The sequence below is a fragment of the Ranitomeya variabilis genome, chromosome 1 (genome assembly GCF_051348905.1).
Source record: "Ranitomeya variabilis isolate aRanVar5 chromosome 1, aRanVar5.hap1, whole genome shotgun sequence".
In the NCBI taxonomy this organism is placed as follows: Eukaryota; Metazoa; Chordata; class Amphibia; order Anura; family Dendrobatidae; genus Ranitomeya; species Ranitomeya variabilis.
This window is the reverse complement of record NC_135232.1, coordinates 461,522,439-461,546,073: the sequence shown is the minus strand read 5'-3', so window position 1 is coordinate 461,546,073 and position 23,635 is coordinate 461,522,439. Positions and strand designations below refer to the sequence as shown.

Sequence of the window (23,635 nt, the reverse complement as noted above, 5' to 3'; positions counted from 1 at the left end):
GGGAAAAGCAGGACTTAGTCCCAAAAGCAGCTGCTCGCCGCTGCCCAGCACTGGCTTCAATGGCAGAAGCTGGAAAAGCAGTAGTAAACCTATGCACAGAGTGGGACTGAGCAAGACGCTGGGACTGACATCTCCACTGAGCAGACTCCACTGCGGCTGGAGAAGAATGGGAGACAGCAGCAGACATGGTTCAAAATTCCCCCTGTGCAGCAGCGGGAACTTGACTCCTAACATTACCCCCCCTCCTTGGGCCTCGCTACGCTCAAAGGCTGCAATGAGCAGCGGAGCCCGAATGTGCTCTACAGGCTCCCAGGTTCTGTCCTCAGGGCCGTGGCCCTTCCAGTCCACCAGATATTATTTTTTGCCACGTACTACCTTGCACCCCACGATAGCATTCACCTCATACTCATCCGTGGACGAACCTGATGTCCCGGCAGATGACTCAGAAAACCGTGACATATAAACGGGCTTTAAGAGGGAAGCGTGGAAGGTGTCGGTGATACCAAGGCGCGGAGGAATAGCCAAACGGTAGACTACAGGGTTAACCTGTTCCAGAACCTTGAAAGGACCAATGTAGCGAGGCGCAAACTTAGTGGACTCAACTCGCAGCCTGATGTTACGGGCGGAGAGCCACTCTAAGTCGCCAGGAGTGAAGGTCGGAGCGGGGCGCCGGTGAGCATCGGCAGAAACCCTCATTCTCTCCTTGGAAACCCGAACGGCATCCTGTGTGTGGTCCCAAATGTCACGTGCCTCCACTGCCTAGTCTGCCACCCTGGAATCAGTGGATGACATGGGCATGGGCACAGGGACACGCGGATGCTGGCCGTAATTAAGAAGAAAAGGAGTCTGCCTGCCTAGCAGAGACAAAATGTCGCAAATATGTCACCAGAGTCTGGTTGGCCCTCTCTACCAACCCATTTGTCTCGGGATGATATGCAGAGGAGAGATTTAGTTCTATGCTGAGTAAACGACAGAGCTCTATCCAAAACCGAGACGCAAACTGGGGACCCCGGTCACTGACAATTTTATCAGGCATGCCATGTAAATGGAAAATATGTTTACTGAACAACGCCGCCAAGGCCCGTGCAGAAGGTAACTGTGGAAGTGGCACCAAGTGCACCATCTTAGAGAAATGATCGGTGACAACCCAGATAACGGTGCAGTTACGAGACTTGGGTAAACTCACCACGAAGTCCATCTCGACCATCTCCCAGGGCCTGTCTGCCACCGGCAGGGGGTAAAGTTGCCCAGCAGGCCATTGCCGGGGAGACCGATTCTTGGCGCAGGAGACACACACCCAAATATAGTCCCTGACGTCACGGGCCATATGCGGCCACCAGTACGTCCTCGCCAAAAGCTCAGATGTCCTCTTGGTCCCAAAATGTCCACCCACCCTGGACGAGTGAGCCCAAGAGAGAACCTCCGGTCGCAAATTAGATGGAACGAAAGTCTTGCCTGGGGGCACAGACTCTAGCGAAACCGGAGCCACAGTTCTCAGGCTCTCAGAAGGGACAATAAGCCGAGGCTCCACCTCCTCCTCCTCAGATGACACTACGGAGCGAGAGAGAGCGTCGGCACGAATGTTCTTCTCCCCAGAGAGAAAATGGAGAGTAAAATGGAACCAGGAGAAGAACAGGGACCATTTAGCCTGGCGAGAATTCAGCCGCTGGGCCGTCTGTAAGTACACCAAGTTCTTGTGGTCTGTCAACACTTGGAAGGGAAAGCGAGCTCCCTCCAAGAGGTGTCTCCATTCTGAGAAAGCCAACTTCATGGCTAGCAACTCCCTGTCCCCGATGGAATAATTCCTCTCCGCTGGTGAAAAGATCTTAGAGAAGAAGAAGCAAGGATGCTTCCGACCTTGAGCATCCTTTTGGAAGAGGACTGCTCCAGCACCAATGGATGAGGCATCCACCTCCATAATAAATGGCTTATCTACATCGGGGCGATGTAGGATGGGAGCGCTAGCGAAGTGTGACTTAATCAAGAGAAAGGCCTTGGAGACCTCCTCTGACCACAACTTGGGATTTGCTCCCTTCTTGGTGAGGGCAACCAAGGGAGCTACCAAGTTGAGAAGTGGGGAATGAACTGGCGATAGTAATTAATGAACCCCATAAAGCGCTGCACCGCTTTGAGAGAATGGGGTTCCTGCCAGTCCATCACAGCCTGTAGCTTGGCAGGATCCATAGCCAATCCCTGGGCAGAGATGATATAGCCAAGGAAAGGCAAGGACTCCTGCTCAAATACACACTTCTCCAACTTGGCATAGAGGGAGTTAGCCCGTAGGAGGCCGAAGACCTTGCAAACATCTCTCCGGTGGGAGTCTATATCTGGAGAGTAGATGAGAATATCATCCAGATAAACTGCGACCGAGGTAGAAAGCATATCCCGGAAGTTGTCATTTACAAAGTCTTGGAAAATGGCTGGGCATTACAGAGCCCAAAGGGCATCACCAGATGTTCATAGTGCCCATCCCTGGTGTTAAAAGCCGTCATCCATTCATCCCCCTCACGGATGCGAATCAGGTTGTAGGCACCCCGCAGATCTAATTTAGTAAATACCCTTGCTTCCCGTAGCCTATCAAAAAGCTCAGATATCAGGGGTAGTGGGTACTTATTTTTAACGGTGATGGCGTTAAGACCCCTGTAGTCTATGCATGGACGCAGTTCTCCACTCTTCTTCTGTACGAAGAAGAACCCAGCCCCTGCAGGTGACACTGACTTCCTAATGAATCTTCTTGCCAGATTCTCTCGGATATACTGTGACATTGCCTCCGTCTCCGGGAGAGACAAAGGATAGACTTGACCCCAGGGTGGCTCAGCACCAGGCAAGAGGTCAATAGGACAGTCATAGGGGCGGTGAGGCGGAAGGGTCTCCGCAGCCCTTTTGGAGAACACGTCCACATAAGGCCAATATTGCTTGGGAAGAGAGGATAAATCTGCAGGTACCTCAGTAGTAGCAACCTGAACGCTCTCCCTCTGACATCTACCCCCACAAGATTCACCCCATCCTAAAATTCTGCCTGTTGACCACTCGATATGAGGAGAGCGATACCGTAGCCAAGGCATCCCTAACAGGATCTCATCAATTCCCTCAGGAATAATGAGCAGAGATATAATCTCCTGATGAGATGGCGACAAGGACAGAGTGAAAGGGATGGTCTGGTGTGTTATCTGTGAGGGCAGTGTTGACCCATTCACCACTCGTACAGTTACTGGTTGAGCTAGCATTACCAGGGGTATTGCGTGACGTTGGGCGAAGGCAGAAGACATAAAATTGCCCTCCGCCCCAGAATCCACGCAGAGCTCTACCGAGTGAGTGAATGAGCCTATTGTAATTGTCCCCTTAAAGGACAATTTGGAGGCAAACGTCGCCGTGTCTAGTGTACCTCCACCTACTACAACTAGACGCTGACGTTTCCTCAACCGCTGGGGACATCTGGTGGCAAGATGTCCTGACTGCTGGCAAACAAGACAAACCTGGAGTACACGAGCAGTCCGAGACTTAGATCCCGCTCGTGACACTTCCATGGCCTCATGTGACTCAGGGGCCTGCACTGGAGATTCCAAAGGTTTGGCGAAGGTGGGAGCCAGCCAAAACCTCTGCCTACACTGGGCTCGCTCTAACCTCCGCTCGTGAAAACGGAGGTCAATACGAGTGGACACTGCTATTAACTCCTCCAGTGTGGCGGGAATCTCCCTAGGGGCCAGGGCGTCCTTCACGTGGTCAGCCAGCCTGTTATGACCCCAATGGCAGAGGGTCTCAAAAATACATACCAAGTCTGCAAACACAAAAAACCAGCTCATAGGGCAGTGGTAACTGGGCTGACCATATGTCTAATCCTAGCACCACAAATAGCAGCAGCCGGGGAACGTGCCTACGTTGGTTCTAGACGTCTCGCGCCAGCCGGAGAACTAACTAACCCTAGAAGGGAAAAGATAGACCTTTCTTGCCTCCAGAGAAAAGACCCCAAAAGTTGGATACAAGCCCCCAACAAATATTAACGGTGAGGTAAGGAGAAAAGACAAACGTAAGAATGAACTAGATATTTAGCAAAGAGAGGCCCACTGACTAATAGCAGAATATAGTAAGATGACTTATACGGTCAGCAAAAACCCTATCAAAATTTCCACGCTGGATATTCAAGAACCCCCGAACCGTCTAACGGCCCGGGGGGAGAACACCAGCCCCCTAGAGCTTCCAGCAGAATCAGGAATCACATTTAGTACAAGCTGGACAAAAAATAATAGCAATGCAAATAACCAAAAAACAAGGAAGCAGGACTTAGCTTAATTTTGCAAGATCCAGGACCAGCAGACAGGAGCAAACAGAAAGGAACTGATTACAACGATGCCAGGCACTGGACTGAGAATCCAGGAAGTTTATATAGCAACACCCCTGGACTAACGACCCAGGTGGGTGCCAAACTGAGGAAAGACAATCCCAGAGTCATATCACTAGTGACCACAAGAGGGAGCCAAAAAAGTCTAATTCACAACAGTACCCCCCCTTTAAAGAGGGGTCACCGAACCCTCACCAAGACCACCAGGGCGATCAGGATGAGCAGCGTGAAAGGCACGAACTAAATCGGCCGCATGCACATCAGAGGCAACCACCCAGGAATTATCCTCCTGACCATAGCCCTTCCACTTGACCAGATACTGAAGCCTCCACCTGGAGAGACGAGAATCCAAGATCTTCTCCACCACGTACTCCAACTCGCCCTCAACCAACACCGGAGCAGGAGGCTCAACAGAAGGAACCACAGGTACAACGTACCGCCGCAACAAAGACCTATGGAACACGTTGTGAATGGCAAACGACACCGGAAGATCCAAGCAAAAGGACACAGGATTAAGGATTTCCAATATCTTGTAAGGACCGATGAAGCGAGGCTTAAATTTAGGAGAGGAGACATTCATAGGAACAAATCGAGAAGACAGCCATACCAAATCCCCAACACGAAGTCGGGGACCCACACCGCGGCGGCGGTTGGCAAAACGCTGAGCCTTCTCCTGTGACAACTTCAAGTTGTCCACCACATGATTCCAGATCTGCTGCAACCTATCCACCACGGAATCTACCCCAGGACAGTCAGAAGGCTCCACATGTCCCGAGGAAAAACGAGGATGGAAACCAGAGTTGCAAAAAAATGGCGAAACCAAGGTAACGGAACTAGCCCGATTATTAAGGGCAAACTCAGCCAACGGCAAGAAGGTCACCCAATCATCCTGATCTGCAGAAACAAAACACCTCAAATAAGCCTCCAGAGTCTGATTAGTTTGCTCCGTTTGTCCATTAGTTTGAGGATGAAAGGCAGACGAAAACGACAAATCAATGCCCATCTTAGCACAAAAGGATCGCCAGAACCTGGAAACAAACTGGGATCCTCTGTCAGACATGATATTCTCAGGAATGCCGTGTAAATGAACCACATTCTGAAAGAACAAGGGAACCAGATCGGAAGAGGAAGGCAGTTTAGGCAAAGATACCAAATGGACCATCTTGGAAAAGCGATCACATACCACCCAAATGACAGACATACCTTGAGACACCGGAAGATCTGAAATGAAATCCATGGAAATGTGTGTCCAAGGCCTCTTCGGGACAGGCAAGGGCAGGAGCAAGCCGCTGGCACGAGAACAGCAAGGCTTAGCCCGAGCACAAGTCCCACAGGACTGCACAAATGACCGCACATCCCGTGACAAGGAAGGCCACCAAAAGGACCTAGCCACCAGATCTCTGGTGCCAAAAATTCCCGGATGCCCTGCCAACACCGAGGAATGAACCTCGGAAATGACTCTGCTGATCCACTTATCAGGAACAAACAGTCTGTCAGGTGGACAAGAGTCAGGTCTACCAGCCTGAAATCTCTGCAACACACGTCGCAAATCCGGAGAAATGGCTGACAAAATTACTCCCTCTTTAAGAATACCAACTGGTTCTGCGACTCCAGGAGAGTCAGGCACAAAGCTCCTTGAAAGAGCATCAGCCTTCACATTCTTTGAACCTGGTGAATACGAGACCACAAAGTCAAAACGGGAGAAAAACAATGACCAACGGGCCTGTCTAGGATTCAGGCGTTTAGCAGACTCGAGATACATCAGATTCTTGTGATCAGTCAAGACCACCACACGATGCTTAGCACCCTCGAGCCAATGACGCCACTCCTCAAATGCCCACTTCATGGCCAGCAACTCCCGATTGCCAACATCATAATTCCGCTCAGCAGGCGAAAACTTCCTAGAGAAGAAATCACATGGTCTCATTACAGAGCAACCAGGGCCTCTCTGCGACAAAACGGCCCCTGCCCCAATCTCAGAAGCATCCACTTCAACCTGAAAGGGAAGTGAGACATCAGGCTGGCACAAAACAGGCGCTGAAGTAAACCGGCGCTTCAACTCTTGAAAAGCTTCCACGGCTGCAGGAGCCCAGTTAGCAACATCAGAACCTTTCTTGGTCATATCCGTCAAAGGTTTAACAACGCTAGAAAAATTAGCGATAAAACGACGGTAGAAGTTAGCAAAACCCAAGAACTTCTGAAGACTCTTAACTGACGTGGGTTGAGTCCAATCATGAATAGCTCGGACCTTGACTGGGTCCATCTCCACCGCAGAAGGGGAAAAAATAAAACCCAAAAAGGGAACCTTCTGTACTCCAAAGAGACACTTTGAGCCCTTAACAAACAAAGCATTCTCACGCAAAACCTGAAACACCATCCTGACCTGCTCTACATGCGAGTCCCAATCATCAGAAAAAACCAGAATATCATCCAGATAAACAATCATAAATTTATCCAGATACTTCCGGAAAATATCATGCATAAAGGACTGAAACACTGAAGGAGCATTAGAGAGCCCGAAAGGCATCACCAAGTACTCAAAATGACCTTCGGGCGTATTAAATGCAGTTTTCCATTCATCTCCTTGCTTAATGCGCACAAGGTTGTACGCACCACGAAGATCTATCTTGGTGAACCACTTGGCACCTTTAATCCGGGCAAACAAATCCGACAACAGAGGCAAAGGATACTGAAATTTAACAGTGATTTTATTCAGAAGCCGATAGTCAATACAAGGTCTCAAAGATCCGTCCTTCTTGGCCACAAAAAAGAATCCCGCACCAAGAGGGGAAGAGGATGGACGGATATGCCCCTTCTCCAGAGATTCCTTGATATACGAACGCATTGCGGTATGCTCAGGTACAGACAGATTAAATAATCTTCCCTTAGGAAATTTACTACCTGGAATCAAATCTATAGCGCAGTCACAGTCCATATGAGGAGGAAGAGCACTGGAGCTGGACTCGCTGAATACATCCTGGTAATCAGACAAATACTCAGGAACTTCCGAAGGAGTAGAGGAAGCAATAGACACCGGCGGGGAGTCACCATGAATTCCCTGACAGCCCCAACTTGACACAGACATTGCCTTCCAATCCAAGACTGGATTATGGGTCTGTAGCCATGGCAGACCCAAAACGACCAAATCATGCATTTTATGCAGAACAAGAAAACGAATCACCTCCCGATGTTCAGGAGTCATGCACATGGTTACCTGTGTCCAAAACTGCGGTTTATTTTCTGCCAATGGCGTAGCATCAATACCTCTAAGAGGGATAGGATTTACCAATGGCTCAAGAACAAAACCACAGCGCTTGGCAAACGACAGATCCATAAGACTCAGGGCAGCACCTGAATCCACAAACGCCATAACAGGGTAGGAGGACAATGAGCAAATTAAAGTCACAGACAAAATAAATTTAGGTTGCAAATTACCAATGGCGACAGGACTAACAACCCTAGTTAGGCGTTTAGAGCATGCTGATATAACATGTGTAGAATCACCACAGTAAAAACACAACCCATTCTGACGTCTATGATTTTTCCGTTCATTTCTAGTCTGAATTCTACCACATTGCATTAAATCAGGTGTTTGTTCAGACAACACCACCAGAGGATTCGCGGCTTTGCGCTCCCGCAAACGCCGGTCAATTTGAATAGCCAGCGCCATGGAATCATTCAGACCTGTAGGAATGGAGAAACCCACCATCACATTCTTAATGGCTTCAGAAAGGCCATTTCTGAAATTTGCGGCCAGAGCACACTCATTCCACTGAGTAAGCACGGACCATTTCCGAAATTTTTGGCAATACACTTCAGCTTCATCCTGCCCTTGAGAAATAGCCAACAAGGCTTTTTCTGCCTGAATTTCAAGATTGGGTTCCTCGTAAAGCAATCCGAGCGCCAGAAAAAACGCATCAACATTTGCCAATGCCGGATCTCCTGGCGCTAGCGAGAAGGCCCAATCCTGAGGGTCGCCCCGTAAGAAAGAGATAACAATTTTTACTTGCTGAGCTGAATCTCCAGATGAACGGGGTCTCAGAGATAGAAACAATTTACAATTATTCCTGAGATTCCTAAACTTAAATCGGTCTCCAGAGAACAGCTCAGGAATAGGTATTTTAGGTTCAGACATTGGACTACTGGTAACAAAATTTTGTATACCCTGCACACGAGCAGCAAGCTGATCCACACTTGTAATCAAAGTCTGGACATTCATGTCTGCAGCAAGCATAAGCCACTCAGAGGTAAAGGGGAGGAAAAAAGAGAGGAAAGAAAAAAAAAAAACTCAGACTTTCCTTTCTTGTAATCCCACTTCTGCAATGCATTAAACATTCAACCTTGGCCTGGCATACTGTTATGACCCCAATGGCAGAGGGTCTCAAAAATACATACCAAGTCTGCAAACACAAAAAACCAGCTCATAGGGCAGTGGTAACTGGGCTGACCATATATCTAATCCTAGCACCACAAATAGCAGCAGCCGGGGAACGTGCCTACGTTGGTTCTAGACGTCTCGCGCCAGCCGGAGAACTAACTAACCCTAGAAGGGAAAAGATAGACCTTTCTTGCCTCCAGAGAAAAGACCCCAAAAGTTGGATACAAGCCCCCAACAAATAATAACGGTGAGGTAAGGAGAAAAGACAAACGTAAGAATGAACTAGATATTTAGCAAAGAGAGGCCCACTGACTAATAGCAGAATATAGTAAGATGACTTATACGGTCAGCAAAAACCCTATCAAAATTTCCACGCTGGATATTCAAGAACCCCCAAACCGTCTAACGGCCCGGGGGGAGAACACCAGCCCCCTAGAGCTTCCAGCAGAATCAGGAATCACATTTAGTACAAGCTGGACAAAAAATAATAGCAATGCAAATAACCAAAAAACAAGGAAGCAGGACTTAGCTTAATTTTGCAAGATCCAGGACCAGCAGACAGGAGCAAACAGAAAGGAACTGATTACAACGATGCCAGGCACTGGACTGAGAATCCAGGAAGTTTATATAGCAACACCCCTGGACTAACGACCCAGGTGGGTGCCAAACTGAGGAAAGACAATCCCAGAGTCATATCACTAGTGACCACAAGAGGGAGCCAAAAAAGTCTAATTCACAACACCAGCCCCCTCCAAAATATCGGAATAAGGGCTTTATCCGACCACTCCAGCTCCGATGCTAGGGTGCGGAAGTGGATGGCAAAATGGCTGACCAAGGACGAGCCCTGAGTCAATGTCAACAGTTGGAGCGCCATATCATGGGTGACACGAGGTCCTAAAAAGACCTGTTTCAGAGTGCTCAGGAACAACGAAGCACTCTGCACCACATGATCGCCACGCTCCCACAGCGGTGTAGCCCACTCCAACGCCCTGTCCGACAGGAGAGACACAATAAACCCCACCTTAGCCCGCTCTGTAGGGAAACGAGAGGCCAGAAGCTCAAGATGTATAGAGCACTGACTCACGAAACCCTTACAAGACTTACTATCACCAGAAAATTTTTCTGGCAGCGGGAGGCGAGATAGAGTCGGTACAGGGGTGGCAGTGGACAAGGTGGCTGCAGCCACGCTAGCAGCCTGAACAGCAACTGCGGTTACATCCACAGCTGAGGTTGTGCGCTCGAGAGCCGCCAACCTACCCTCCAGCTGCTGGATGTACCCAAAGATTGCTGTTTGTCCGTCATTACTAGCCAGACCCGGGCGCTAGTGTAATGTTAGGGCTAGCGGAATGCACCAAATAATAAGAAAGATAGAGTAAGGTGCGTTCACAGCCCGGGGTCCACCGTGCAGAGATGGAACCTGCTGCCAAGTAATGACGGACTATATGGCGGTACAATGTGGATACACACACGGGTTAACTTCACCCTGTGTGAAGGAAGGGAACCCTGTTGCATCACAGGGCCGCGGTACCGCACCAAGAGCGCAAGCAAGGAGTCTCAGAACTCAATTCCAAGACACAGGATTTGAGTTCATATAGACCTCTTGCGCTCGACACCGCAACTGGGGTGTCATAGTGAAAGAAATAATAATAAAGATGCACGAGAGTGCAAGCGGTGCCGCACTGACGGACGCCACTAACCACCCAGGTTTGCGTCAGGAAAGCGCTGTGAAAGCGCACGGCGCCGCACTGGCGGTCACAGCAGTTAGACGCTGTATTGTGTGTCGCGTGCTGATGGCTAAGTCGGGCGCTAGATAGCAATCATCCACCTTACGCGAGCAGTCATACACAAGGGAGGGGATAATTAATGAACGACTCTCACACATCAACACACACACGTTTACACTAGCGCATGGCCGTGCGGTCATGCGAAGCTTATATAGCTGCAGCATGAACAGGACCTTCCAAAAAAGGACCAATGGGAAGCTGCCACAGAAGTTGAGCACCTTCAGGACCTTCCTGGAGGACCAATGGGACCTGCTGCAGTATCTGAGCATGTGACCCTCGATCTCCAATGGGAGATCTTGCCCTGGGCATGCTCAGAAGGGGAAAAGCAGGACTTAGTCCCAAAAGCGTCTGCTCGCCGCTGCCAAGCACTGGCTTCAATGGCAGAAGCTGGAAAAACAGTAGTAACCCTACGCACAGAGTGCGACTGAGCAAGACGCTGGGACCGACGTCTCCGCTGAGCAGACTCCACTGAGGCTGGAGAAGAATGGGAAACCTCAGCAGATATGGCTCGAGATTCCCCCTGTGCAGCGACGGGAACGCGACTCCTAACACCCACCACATTACCACACATAATCCGTCCCCCCACCACATTACCACACATAATCCCCCCCACCACATTACCACACATAATCCCGCCCCCCCACATTACCACACATAATCCTGCCCCTCCACCACATTACCACACATAATCCCACCCCCCCACCACATTACCACACATAATCCTGCCCCCACCACATTACCACAGATAATCCCGCAACCCACCACATCACCACACATAATCCCCCCCACCACATTACCACACATATTCCTGCCCCCACATCACCACACATAATCCTGCCCCCCCACCACATCACCACACATAATCCAGCCCCCCACCACATTACCACACATAATCCCACCACATTACCACACTTAATCCCACCCCATTACCACACATAATCCCCCCCACCACATTACCACACATAATCCCGCCCCCGACCACATTACCACACATAATCCCACCACATTACCACACATAATCCAGCCCCCAACCACATTACCACACATAATCCCGCCCCCCTACCACATCACCACACATAATCCCACCCCATTACCACTCATAAAACCCGCCCCACCACCACATTACCACTCATAATCCTGCCCCCCACCACATCACCACACATAATCCTGCCCCCCCACCCCATTACCACACATAATCCTGCCCCCCCACCCCATTACCACACATAATCCCACCCCCCACCACATTACCACTCATAATCCCGCTCCCAACACATCACCACACTTGTTATTAACTTCATTTTAAGTTAATTTACCACCTGCGTAAGCGCTATTGAATGTTGTCATTATTTACTTTAGTTTACTCACCAGCAGCGTTAATTAGATAGCAATGAGTGTGCCAAGCATTAGCTGGCTGGAAACATCTAGTTCTACCATAAAAGTAGGCATCATAATATATCAATGAGTGCACTGTCGAGCATGATAGTATTTTGGAGACTTCATAATTTAGAGCTCAGGCAGAGACGTAGGCTGGCGGAGACGTCGGCTGGCAGAGACGTATTCTGGCAGAGACGTCGGCTGAAAGAGATGTTGGCTGGCAGAGATGTCGGCATGGCTTCCCCTGCCTAGCTAAGCTTGAATGACAAGTTTCTCTTTATTTAGCTCTTATTGAAACAATCTTTTTTTTATGCCATAAATTATAACAAAGTTTAGTGTAATCAGAGTGCAGGTCACAATATGGGTAGGATAGTGTAAAAGTCAGAATAGATTTAACGTATTTATTTCTGACTTTTTTCTTCACATTCTGATAATCCAGAGTATATTTGGAACGAGCTGATGTAAATACAATATTGGTCTCAGCTGAGAAATACAGTCTCAAGGATTTCACATAAAACTTCCCATATTTAAACACTGTACCTCAACTCCTGAAGTTTATAAAAGCAAGAAATATTTGACTTTTTAAGAAACTGTCCCCAGTAATAAATTGAAACCGGTATGGTTAATTACCTGTGTAGCCCTTGAGACATGTACAAGTATATCCACTTCCAACCTGTTTGCAGGTTCCGCTATTCTGGCAAGGATTTAAAACGCACTCATGAAAAACCTGTCAAGTAAAACAAATGGCTATTGGAAACATATATTAAAAAAGGGAACCTAATAACAACAATGTTATATTAAAAAACATTAAAAGGAAATAACCATGACAAAAATATGTATTAAATGTATCCAATGAAATTAACATAAGAAAGCAATTCTGCAGGATGGAGTGTTGTATTATCCACGCTGTTTCCTCTTTGGTATTCCCCGATGGAAGAGAACCGGCTATGAACAACTATTTCTCATCTCTAACATCTCTGCCGATCCCGTAGCTGTAGTATTTCTGTATAAACCAGATACCTGCAGGAAAGTCTAAATTGCTCGGTGCAGTCATGCATGCTTACTTCTGTCGTAAGAGAAGAAACAATATACTTAGACATTTTTTAAATAAGATTCTTGCAAGGCTTATGTTAAATTCATCATCTCAGAAATACTGATTTTATATTTTCATAGTATGCGAGGCTACACGGTATGAATTATTTATCGAAAGCTCTAAGGAGATTAGAAACTTTACAGTAACTATATGCAGTGTTATAGCTGCTTAGTGTTAGTGTAACCTCTAACATGGGGATATATAGGGATTAGTGATGAGTGAATATACTCGTTACTCGAGATTTCCCGAGCTCGCTCCGGTGTCCTCCGAGTATTTTTTAGTGCTCGGAGATTTAGTTTTTCTTGCCGGAGCTGAATGATTTACATCTGTTAGCCAGCATAAGTACATGTGAAGGTTGCCTGGTTGCTAGGGAATTCCCACATGTACTTATGCTGGCTAACAGATGTAAAACATTCAGCTGCGGAGCTGAAAACTAAATCTCCGAGTGCTTACAAATACTCGGAGGACACCCGAGCATGCTCAGGAAATCACGAGTAACGAGTATATTCGCTCATCACTAAAAGGGATTCCATAAGCATCCATGATTTTAGGTAGCTCAGGGAAAAATTAATATATTTTTTAACCCCTTCACCCTTGTGCCATTTTTCGTTTTTGTGTTTCTGTTTTTTGCTCCCCTTCTTCCCAGGGCCATAACTTTTTTTTTATTTTTCTGTCAATATGACAATTTGAGGGCTTGTACAAGTTGTACTTTTGAACGACATCATTGGTTTTATCTATATATTATATTATACTGTTCAATTGTTTTCCCTTTTCTTACTAGAATTTAAACATTGTAGATTCAAACTGAAAGTAGCAAAATCTCGAAGGAACACATGGAAACAGGGGGTAAAGAAATAAATGTGAAACAAACCAGAATATGTGGTAAACTTCAAAGTACCCTCTTTTTTAATTTGATAACTGCTTTACACACCTTTGTGTTTCTCTACTGCCAGGTACAGCACAACAGCTCCTGTTATCTGAATAGGAACACCACAGCTCCATCATAGTGGCTGCTGCGGAGGACTGCAGATCACCACCTATTTAAGTAACAGGAGCGGTGGTACAAGACACCGGTGGTATTGGGTGAGATTCTGGTCCACTCTATACACTGTTTCCATCTGGTCCACCAGCTAATCAGGTCGGACCCCCCCACTAATCTGACCTCTCCTAAGAAAGTCACCAATGTTAAAGTGGTCAACAACTCCTTGAAAGCAGAAAATGTGGGCCAGCAAAATGTAGTTGTTATAGTTATTATTTTGTGTGACAGAGGATAAATGTTTCTTTTAAATGAATGCAAATCATATTTCTGTATTATGTTTTGTGTAAGTGCATTGTTTGTATTTCAATCTTACGGAATCCTACTTTGCTGCGCTAGGTTATTGCTTCTTGTCACATATAGTGCACATACATCATGCGGAATGCGTCCGAAGGCGTTCTCAGGGAGGCAGAGCGCTATTGTTTTATTGAGCTCCACACTACTTATCACTGGAATTAAATCTGGAGGCTTTGACTTTAATATTAAAGCATTGATTCAGGTAAAGAGGTTACGCTTACATTAACGTTATGCATTAGTTGCTTAGCTTTGCTAATGTATTCAATACACTTCCTTTATCTGACTTTATGGCTAGGCCATTAGACGGAGCAAAATGAAACAAATCGTATCCTTGCCTGACTGCTGACTTTGTATTTGCCGTTGACATTTTGTGGAGAAATGGGAATCATTACGCTTTCCTCTGCTGCCGAGAAGCTGGAGCCAAAACCTACAAAATAACATTTTGAGAAACACATGTTATCAATCTTGAGATTAGTTACAACATCTGTGATTAAAGCAAATACCAACTCTCCTTCCCTAGCTTTGGAAAAAGGGTGCTGCTCGCTAAATGGCTATATTATTGCCCATTGGCTCTGTTGGCACATTCTGTGTACATATAACTTTCCTTTAGTAACACATAGTTAATAGCCAAAATCCAGGATTCTGCACATTTATGCTTGCCTGCGGAGAGCTGGCAGCCATATTGTGATCTCCCACCAGTTATGTCATTCACTACTTTAAGAACTATAATAAAGGCAAATAATAAACAATGAAAAACATGATTCCTCCTCACTGAATAGCCACTTTCCGCTGATATAAAAAGAAATGATATGTGAATAGTGTTGAGCGATACCTTCCGATATGCAAAGGTATCAGTATCAGATTGGATAGGCTGATGCCCAAAAAGTATCGGATATCGCCGATACCGATACCCGATACCAATGCATATCAATGGGACACAAAATATCGGAATGGTTCCCAGGGTCTGAAGGAGAGGAGACTCTCCTTCAGGCCCTGGGATCCATATTCATGTATAAAATAAAGAATAAAAATAAAAAATATTGATATACTCACCCCTCTGACGGCCCCGGCTCTCACCGGTCCAAGCGTCTGCCTCCGTTCCCTAAGAATGCAGAGTGAAGGACCTTCGATGACGTCGCGGCTTGTGATTGGTCACGTGACCACTCATGTGACCGCTCACGCGACCAATCACAAGCCGCGACGTCATCGCAGGCCCTACACTCACTCATTCTTAGGAACGGAAGCTGCCGGTTACATCGCTAAGGTCCAGGGTCCGCCGGAGGGGTGAGTATATCAATATTTTTTATTTTTATTATTTATTTTTTACATGAATATGGATCCCAGGGCCTGAAGGAGAGTCTCCTCTCCTCCAGACCATGGGAACCATACGCACCGCACACTTCCGATTCCGATTTCCGATATCGCAAAAATATCGGAACACGGTATCGGAATTCCGATACAGCAAATATCGGCCGATACCCGATATTTGCAGTATCGGAATGCTCAATACTATATGTGAAATGTATTGCCTTCCATTGTAACAAACATAGAATAACCTCTAATGACAACCATAGCTCTATGTTTAATTGTATAGTCTAATCATATATACAAGAAAAAAAGTAATAAAATAAGTAATACAATCTAACATATGAATATGATATAATGAACCATCACTCACATACAACACTCTGCATGCAATTTCTCAGATTAAAAGGAATACTATAACTCAGTCTTGAGCAAGGTGTACATTAGTTCATACCATTTTAATGATGCTCTTCCCTAATTTACAGGAAATCTTGTTCTTTTCTTTTTCTAAGTTTGCACAGCTTGTGTGAATATTTTCTATATTTTTACTAATTTGTTGGCTCACTGATATTTTCAAAGAACCTTTTTTTATATACCATTATTAACAATATTTGCTTAGGAAGATCAATAACATGGAAATAATGATCTTAGGATGACAACCTCATCTTGTTAAAAAAGAGTATTAGGGTACATTTCCACTGGCGAGAGACAAATCGGTCCGTAATCTGGACCGAAAAAACGGATGTAACGTATGCGATTGTCATGCGAGTGTCATGCAAGTGTCATGCGAATGCAATGCGATTTTTAATCGCATCATCCGTATGACATCAGTATGACATCCGTATTGCTGTCCGATTTTTACGCACCAGTGTCCTTTGAAAAGCCGGCAAATCAGCGCCGTGTACAGTAAAATCACACTGACAGGTTAGAATAGAGTAGATATATGCACATAGAATGTGTATATATACATATATATATGTCAGTGAGACACCTAAATATGTATATTTATATTTAATGCAGCGCTAGATAGCATAAAAGCCGCTAATTCAATTGCCGGCTTTTGCTCTCTCCTTCACAAACCCGACATGATATGAGACATGGTTTACATACAGTAAACCATCTCATATCCCCTTTTTTTTGGCATATTCCACACTACTAATGTTAGTAGTGTGTATGTGCAAAATTTGGCCGCTGTAGCTGCTCAAATAAAGGGTTAAATGGCGGAAAAAATTGGCGTGGGCTCCCGCGCAATTTTCTCCGCCAGAGTGGTAAAGCCAGTGACTGATGGCAGATATTAATAGCCAGGAGAGGGTCCATGGTTATTGCCCCCCCCCCCCCCCGTGGCTAAAAACATCTGCCCCCAGCCACCCCAGAGAAGGCACATCTGGAAGATGCGCCTATTCTGGCACTTGGCCACTCTCTTCCCACTCCCTGTAGCGGTGGGATATGGGGTAATGAAGGGTTAATGCCACCTTGCTATTGTAAGGTGACATTAAGCCAGATTAATAATGGAGAGGCGTCAATTATGACACCTATCCATTATTAATCCAATTGTTTGAAAGGGTTAAAAAACACACACACACGATTTAAAAGTATTTTAATGAAAGAAACAAACAGGTTGTTTTAGTATTTTATTGCTCTCTCATTCCATCAGGAACACCCTCGCTTGGCAAAACAATAAACACACAATATACATACCCTCTCTGATGAACTGTCACGTCCCACGAGGTAATCCATCTGAAGGGGTTAACTAATATTACAGGCACGAGCTGCGATAAACCACTCGCTCGTGCCTGTAATCCCCGGGTGCTGAAAGGAAAGCAGAGTGATCTATACTTACATTCAGTCGCGGTTATGCACCCCTGCTGGATGTTCTCATGAACTGCAGCCTGGGAACTTTTTCCCACGCTCCAGGTCATATGAGGACATCCACCAGGGGGCGCATCACCGCGACTGAAGGAAATGTAGGTCAATGACCTACATTTCCTTCATTCGCCGGGGCTTACAAGCACGAGCATAGCTGCTTTTGCAGGGCTCCTGCTTGTAAATTATTTTAACCCCTTCAGATGGATTACTTCGTGGGACGTGACGGGTCAGCAGAAGGTATGCATATTGTGTGTTTATTGTTTTGCCAAGCGAGGGTCTGCAAATGGATTGAGAGAGCAATAAAATATTAAAACAACCGCCGTGTTTATTTCATTAAAATACTTTTAAATCATGTGTGTGTGTGTTTCTTAACCCTTTCAAACAATTGGATTAATAATGGATAGGTGTCATAATTGACGCCTCTCGATTATTAATCTGGCTTAATGTCACCTTACAATAGCAAGGTGGCATTAACCCTTCATTACCCCATATCCCACCGCTACACGGGAGTGGGAAGAGAGTGGCCAAGTGCCAGAATAGGCGCATCTTCCAGATGTGCCTTTTCTGGGGTGGCTGGGGGCAGATGTTTTTAGCCACGGGGGGGCCAATAACCATGGACCCTCTCCTGGCTATTAATATCTGCCCTCAGTCACTGGCTTTACCACTCTGGCGGAGAAAATTGCGCGGGAGCCCACGCCAATTTTTTCCGCCATTTAACCCTTTATTTGAGCAGCTACAGCGGCCAAATTTTGCACATACACACTACTAACATTAGTAGTGTGGAATATGCCAAAAAAAAGGGGATATGAGATGGTTTACTGTATGTAAACCATGTCTCATATCATGTCGGGTTTGTGTAGGAGAAATGAAAAGCCGGCAATTGAATTAGCGGCTTTTATGCTATCTAGCGCTGCATTAAATATAAATATACATATATAGGTGTCTCACTGACATATATATATGTATATATACACATTCTATGTGTATATATCTAGTCTATTCTAACCTGTCAGTGTGATTTTACTGTACACCGCGCTGAATTGCCGGCTTTTCAAAGGACACCGGTGCGTAAAAATCGGACAGAACTCGCATGGTGCGAGTGCTGTGCGATTTTTTTCTCGCACCCATTGACTTGCATTGGCGAGTCTCGTCCGAGACTCGCAGCAAATCGCAGCAAGCTGCGATTTTTTTCTCAGTCCGATTTCGGCCGAGAAAAAAATCGCAAATGAAAAGACACCTATTGAATAACATTGGTCCGAGTGCAATCCGATTTTTTATCGGATTGCACTCGTCCGTTTTCCTCGCCAGTGGAAATGTACCCTTAAGCTAAGTTCACACATCCATATTTTTGGTCTGAGTGCTGTCCGTGAAAAAAAATTGACTTATAGAATGTAAATCTATACAATTATAGAATATATCACTTATAGAATCTTCATTGAATAGTAGAATGCTAGAGTTGGAAAAGACCTCCAAAGTCATGTGGTGCCTAGAACTGGACACAGTATTCCAGATGAGGTCTAATCAACGAGGAGTAGAGGGGGATAATTACTTCACATGATCTAGACTCCAAGCTTCTCTTAATACATCCTAGAACTGTGTTTGCCTTTTTTGCTGCTGCATCACACTGTTGACTTATGTGCAGTTTGTGATCTATTAGTTTACCCAAGTCTTTTTCACATGTGCTGTTGTTTAGTTGCATTCCTTCCATTCTGTAGATGTAATTTTGATTTTTATTGCCCAGATGTAGAATCTTGCTTTTCCGCCTGTTAAATATCATTCTACCAGTCTATTATAAGTACCGTATATACTTGAGTATAAGCCGACCCGAGTATAAGCCGACCCCCCCTAATTTTGCCACAAAAAACTGGGAAAACTTATTGACTCGAGTATAAGCTTAGGGTGGAAAATGCAGCAGCTACCGGTAAATGTCAAAAATAAAAATAGATACCAATAAAAGTAAAATTAATTGAGACATCAGTAGGTTAAGTGTTTTTGAATATCCATATTGAATCAGGAGCCCCATATAATGCTCCATACAGCTCATGATGGGCCCCATAAGATGATCCATACATTATGGCCCAATAAGATGCTCCATACATTATGGCCCCATAGGATGCACCATACATTATGGCCCCATAAGATGCTCCATACATTATGGCCCAATAAGATGCTCCATACATTATGGCCCCACAAGATGCTCCATACATTATGGCCCCATAGGATGCTCCATACATTATGGCTCCATAAGATGCTCAAAACATTATTCCCCATAAGATGCTCCACACATTATGGCCCCATGAGATGCTCCATACATTGTGGCCCCATACATTGTGGCTCCATACATTGTGGCCCCATACACTGTGGCCCCATACATTGTGGCTCCATACATTGTAGCCCCATACATTGTGGCCCCATACATTGTGGCTCCATACATTGTGGCTCTATACATTGTGGCCCCATACATTGTGGCTCCATACATTGTGGCTCCATACATTGTGGCCCCATACATTGTGGCCCCATACATTGTGGCTCCATAAGATGCTCCACACATTTGCCCCATTTGCTGTTGCTGCGATTAAAATAAAAAAATCACATTCTCACCTCTCTTCACCCAGGCCCCCGGCACTTGCGATAGTCACCTTCCACGTTCCACCGCTGCGCGCTGCTCTGTCTTCCATCCTCTGCACTGACTGTTCAGGCAGAGGGCAGCGCACACTAATCGCGTCATCGCGCCCTCTGACCTGAACAGTCACAGCCAGAGGACGGAAGACAGAGCAGCGCGCAGCGGTGGAACGAGGAAGGTGACTATCACGCAATGCTCACCTCCCCCGATATACTCACATGCTCCCGGCACGGTCCCTGGCAGCGTCTCACGGTCAGATGGTCTCCGGGAGCTGGTGGCATCTTCCTGTGTTCAGCGGTCACGTACCGCTCATTACAGTAATGAATATGGTGCATATTCATTACTTTAATGAGCGGTACCACGTGACCGCTGAACACAGGAAGAGTTGCCCAGAGACCATGGGATATGCAGGGAAAGCACCAGGAGCAGGTGGGTATGTGACAGCCACTGCTCCCCCTCACCCGCCGATCCCACGCCGACACTGACTCGAGTATAAGCCGAGAGGGTCACTTTCAGCCCAAAAAATACTCGAGTATATACGGTAATTAGTATTACTTGGACCAATGTTATTCAATAAGGCTGTTCAAATTATGCCTTTTTTCACTGCCCAAATATCATTGTGTTTTAGATGAGACTTGCCTATTCAAGTTTTTGGGTGCACATAATATATCGGATGTCATACGGATTGACTGTATAGCATCCAATTTTTATGAATACATTTCAATTCTTTAACATAGTAAACAATTTTTCGTCTTATAAAATGAACTCACTGCTGGAGTATACAAAACCCATGTGACTTTTTAATATGCCTGTGTGAACTTAGCCATACGCCAAGAGTTGTGGGTTTATTCTGACTAGATTTTGATATACAGGCTGGTTTCACATGTAGAGTTTAACCATGTTTTCAATGGCATTTTTGTTGCTCCCAGTTGTTACTGTCTTAGGGCTCATTCAAAAGTCAGTAGTTGGTCAGTATTTTTCATCAATGTTTGTATGCCAAATCCAGGAGTGAAACTTACAGAGAAAACTTATAATTTCTGTGCTTTGGAGAAACTCTTGGCTTTGGCATACAAATACTACTGAAATCCTGATTAAAAATACTGACATGTGAATAAAGCCTCAGGGCTAGCTTATTACATCTACAGGTCCTTCTCAAAAAATTAGCATATAGTGTTAAATTTCATTATTTACCATAAATGTAATGATTACAATTAAACTTTCATATATTATAGATTCATTATCCACCAACTGAAATTTGTCAGGTCTTTTATTGTTTTAATACTGATGATTTTGGCATACAACTCCTGATAACCCAAAAAACCTGTCTCAATAAATTAGCATATTTCACCCGTCCACTCAAATAAAAGTGTTTTTTAATAACAAACAAAAAAACCATCAAATAATAATGTTCAGTTATGCACTCAATACTTGGTCGGGAATCCTTTGGCAGAAATGACTGCTTAAATGCGGCGTGGCATGGAGGCAATCAGCCTGTGACACTGCTGAGATGTTATGGAGGCCCAGGATGCTTCAATAGCGGCCTTAAGCTCATCCAGAGTGTTGGGTCTTGCGTCTCTCAACTTTCTCTTCACAATATCCCACAGATTCTCTATGGGGTTCAGGTCAGGAGAGTTGGCAGGCCAATTGAGCACAGTAATACCATGGTCAGTAAACCATTTACCAGTGGTTTTGGCACTGTGAGCAGGTGCCAGGTCGTGCTGAAAAATGAAATCTTCATCTCCATAAAGCATTTCAGCCGATGGAAGCATGAAGTGCTCCAAAATCTCCTGATAGCTAGCTGCATTGACCCTGCCCTTGATGAAACACAGTGGACCAACACCAGCAGCTGACATGGCACCCCACACCATCACTGACTGTGGGTACTTGACAATGGACTTCAGGCATTTTGGCATTTCCTTCTCCCCAGTCTTCCTCCAGACTCTGGCACCTTGATTTCCGAATGACATGCAAAATTTGCTTTCATCAGAAAAAAGTACTTGGGACCACTTAGCAACAGTCCAGTGCTGCTTCTCTGTAGCCCAGGTCAGGCGCTTCTGCCGCTGTTTATGGTTCAAAAGTGGCTTTACCTGGGGAATGCGGCACCTGTAGCCCATTTCCTGCACACGCCTGTGCACGGTGGCTCTGGATGTTTCCACACCAGACTCAGTCCACTGCTTCCTCAGGTTCCCCAAGGTCTGGAATCGGTCATTCTCCACAATCTTCCTCAGGGTCCGGTCACCTCTTCTCGTTGTACAGCGTTTTCTGCCACATTGTTTCCTTCCAACAGACTTACCATTGAGGTGCCTTGATACAGCACTCTGGGAACAGCCTATTTGTTGAGAAATTTCTTTCTGGGTCTTACCCTCTTGCTTGAGGGTGTCAATGATGGCCTTCTTGACATCTGTCAGGTCGCTAGTCTTACCCATGATGGGGGTTTTGAGTAATGAACCAGGCAGGGAGTTTTTAAAAGCCTCAGGTATCTTTTGCATGTGTTTAGAGTTAATTAGTTGATTCAGAAGATTAGGGTAATAGGTCGTTTAGAGAACCTTTTCTTGATATGCTAATTTATTGAGACAGGTTTTTTGGGTTATCAGGAGTTGTATGCCAAAATCATCAGTATTAAAACAATAAAAGACCTGACAAATTTCAGTTGGTGGATAATGAATCTATAATATATGAAAGTTTAATTGTAATCATTACATTATGGTAAATAATGAAATTTAACACTATATGCTAATTTTTTGAGAAGGACCTGTACAGGTGCTTCTCACGAAATTAGAATATCATCAAAAAGTTAATTTATTTCAGTTCTTAAATAAAACACGTGGAATTCATATTATATAGTCATTACAAACAGAGTGCTCTATTTCAAGTGTTTATTTCTGTTAATGTTGATGATTATGGCTTACAGCCAATGAAAACCCAAAAGTCATTATCTCAGAAAATTATAATAATTAACAAAACACACCTGCAAAAGTTTCCTAAGCATTTAAAAATGTCCCTCCACAATCATGGGGAAGACTGCTGACTTGACAGATGTCCATAAGGAGGGTAAGCCAAAAAAGGTTATTGCTAAGGAAGCTGGCTGTGCTGTATCCAAGCATGTTAATGAAAAAGTTGAGTGGAAAAAAGTGTGCTAAAAAAGGTGCACAAGCAACCAGGATAACCGCAGCCTTGAAAGCATTGTTAAGAAAAGGCCATTCAAAAATTTGGGGGAGATTCACAAGGAGTGGGATGTTGCTGGACTCAAAGAACCTTTTTAAATGCTTAGGAAGCCTTTGCAGGGTGTGTTTTGTTAATTATTCTAATTTTCTGAGATAATGACTTTTGGGTTTTCATTTGCTGTAAGCCATAATCATCAACATTAACAGAAATAAACACTTGAAATGGATCACTCTGTTTGTAATGACTCTATAGAATATATGAGTTTCACTTTTTGTATTGAAGATCAGAAATAAATTAACTTTTTGATATTCTAATTTTATGAGAAGCACCTGTACTTTTGAATGAGCTGCTTAGAGATCTCACAAAATTACACAT

At 45.2% G+C, this 23,635-nt stretch overlaps 1 protein-coding gene across 1 annotated transcript in view; it reads right to left on the bottom strand.

Annotated features, from left to right (window-relative positions):
* SVEP1 (sushi, von Willebrand factor type A, EGF and pentraxin domain containing 1) overlaps positions 1-23,635 on the bottom strand; it is a 476,580-nt gene that overhangs the window by 188,527 nt on the left and 264,418 nt on the right. Inside the window, exons 20-21 of the mRNA XM_077250467.1 lie at positions 14,637-14,728; positions 12,506-12,602 (exon numbers count right to left, since the gene is read on the bottom strand). Coding sequence (XP_077106582.1) covers positions 12,506-12,602; positions 14,637-14,728 — 189 coding nt within the window. The remainder of the gene's footprint in view (positions 1-12,505; positions 12,603-14,636; positions 14,729-23,635) is intronic.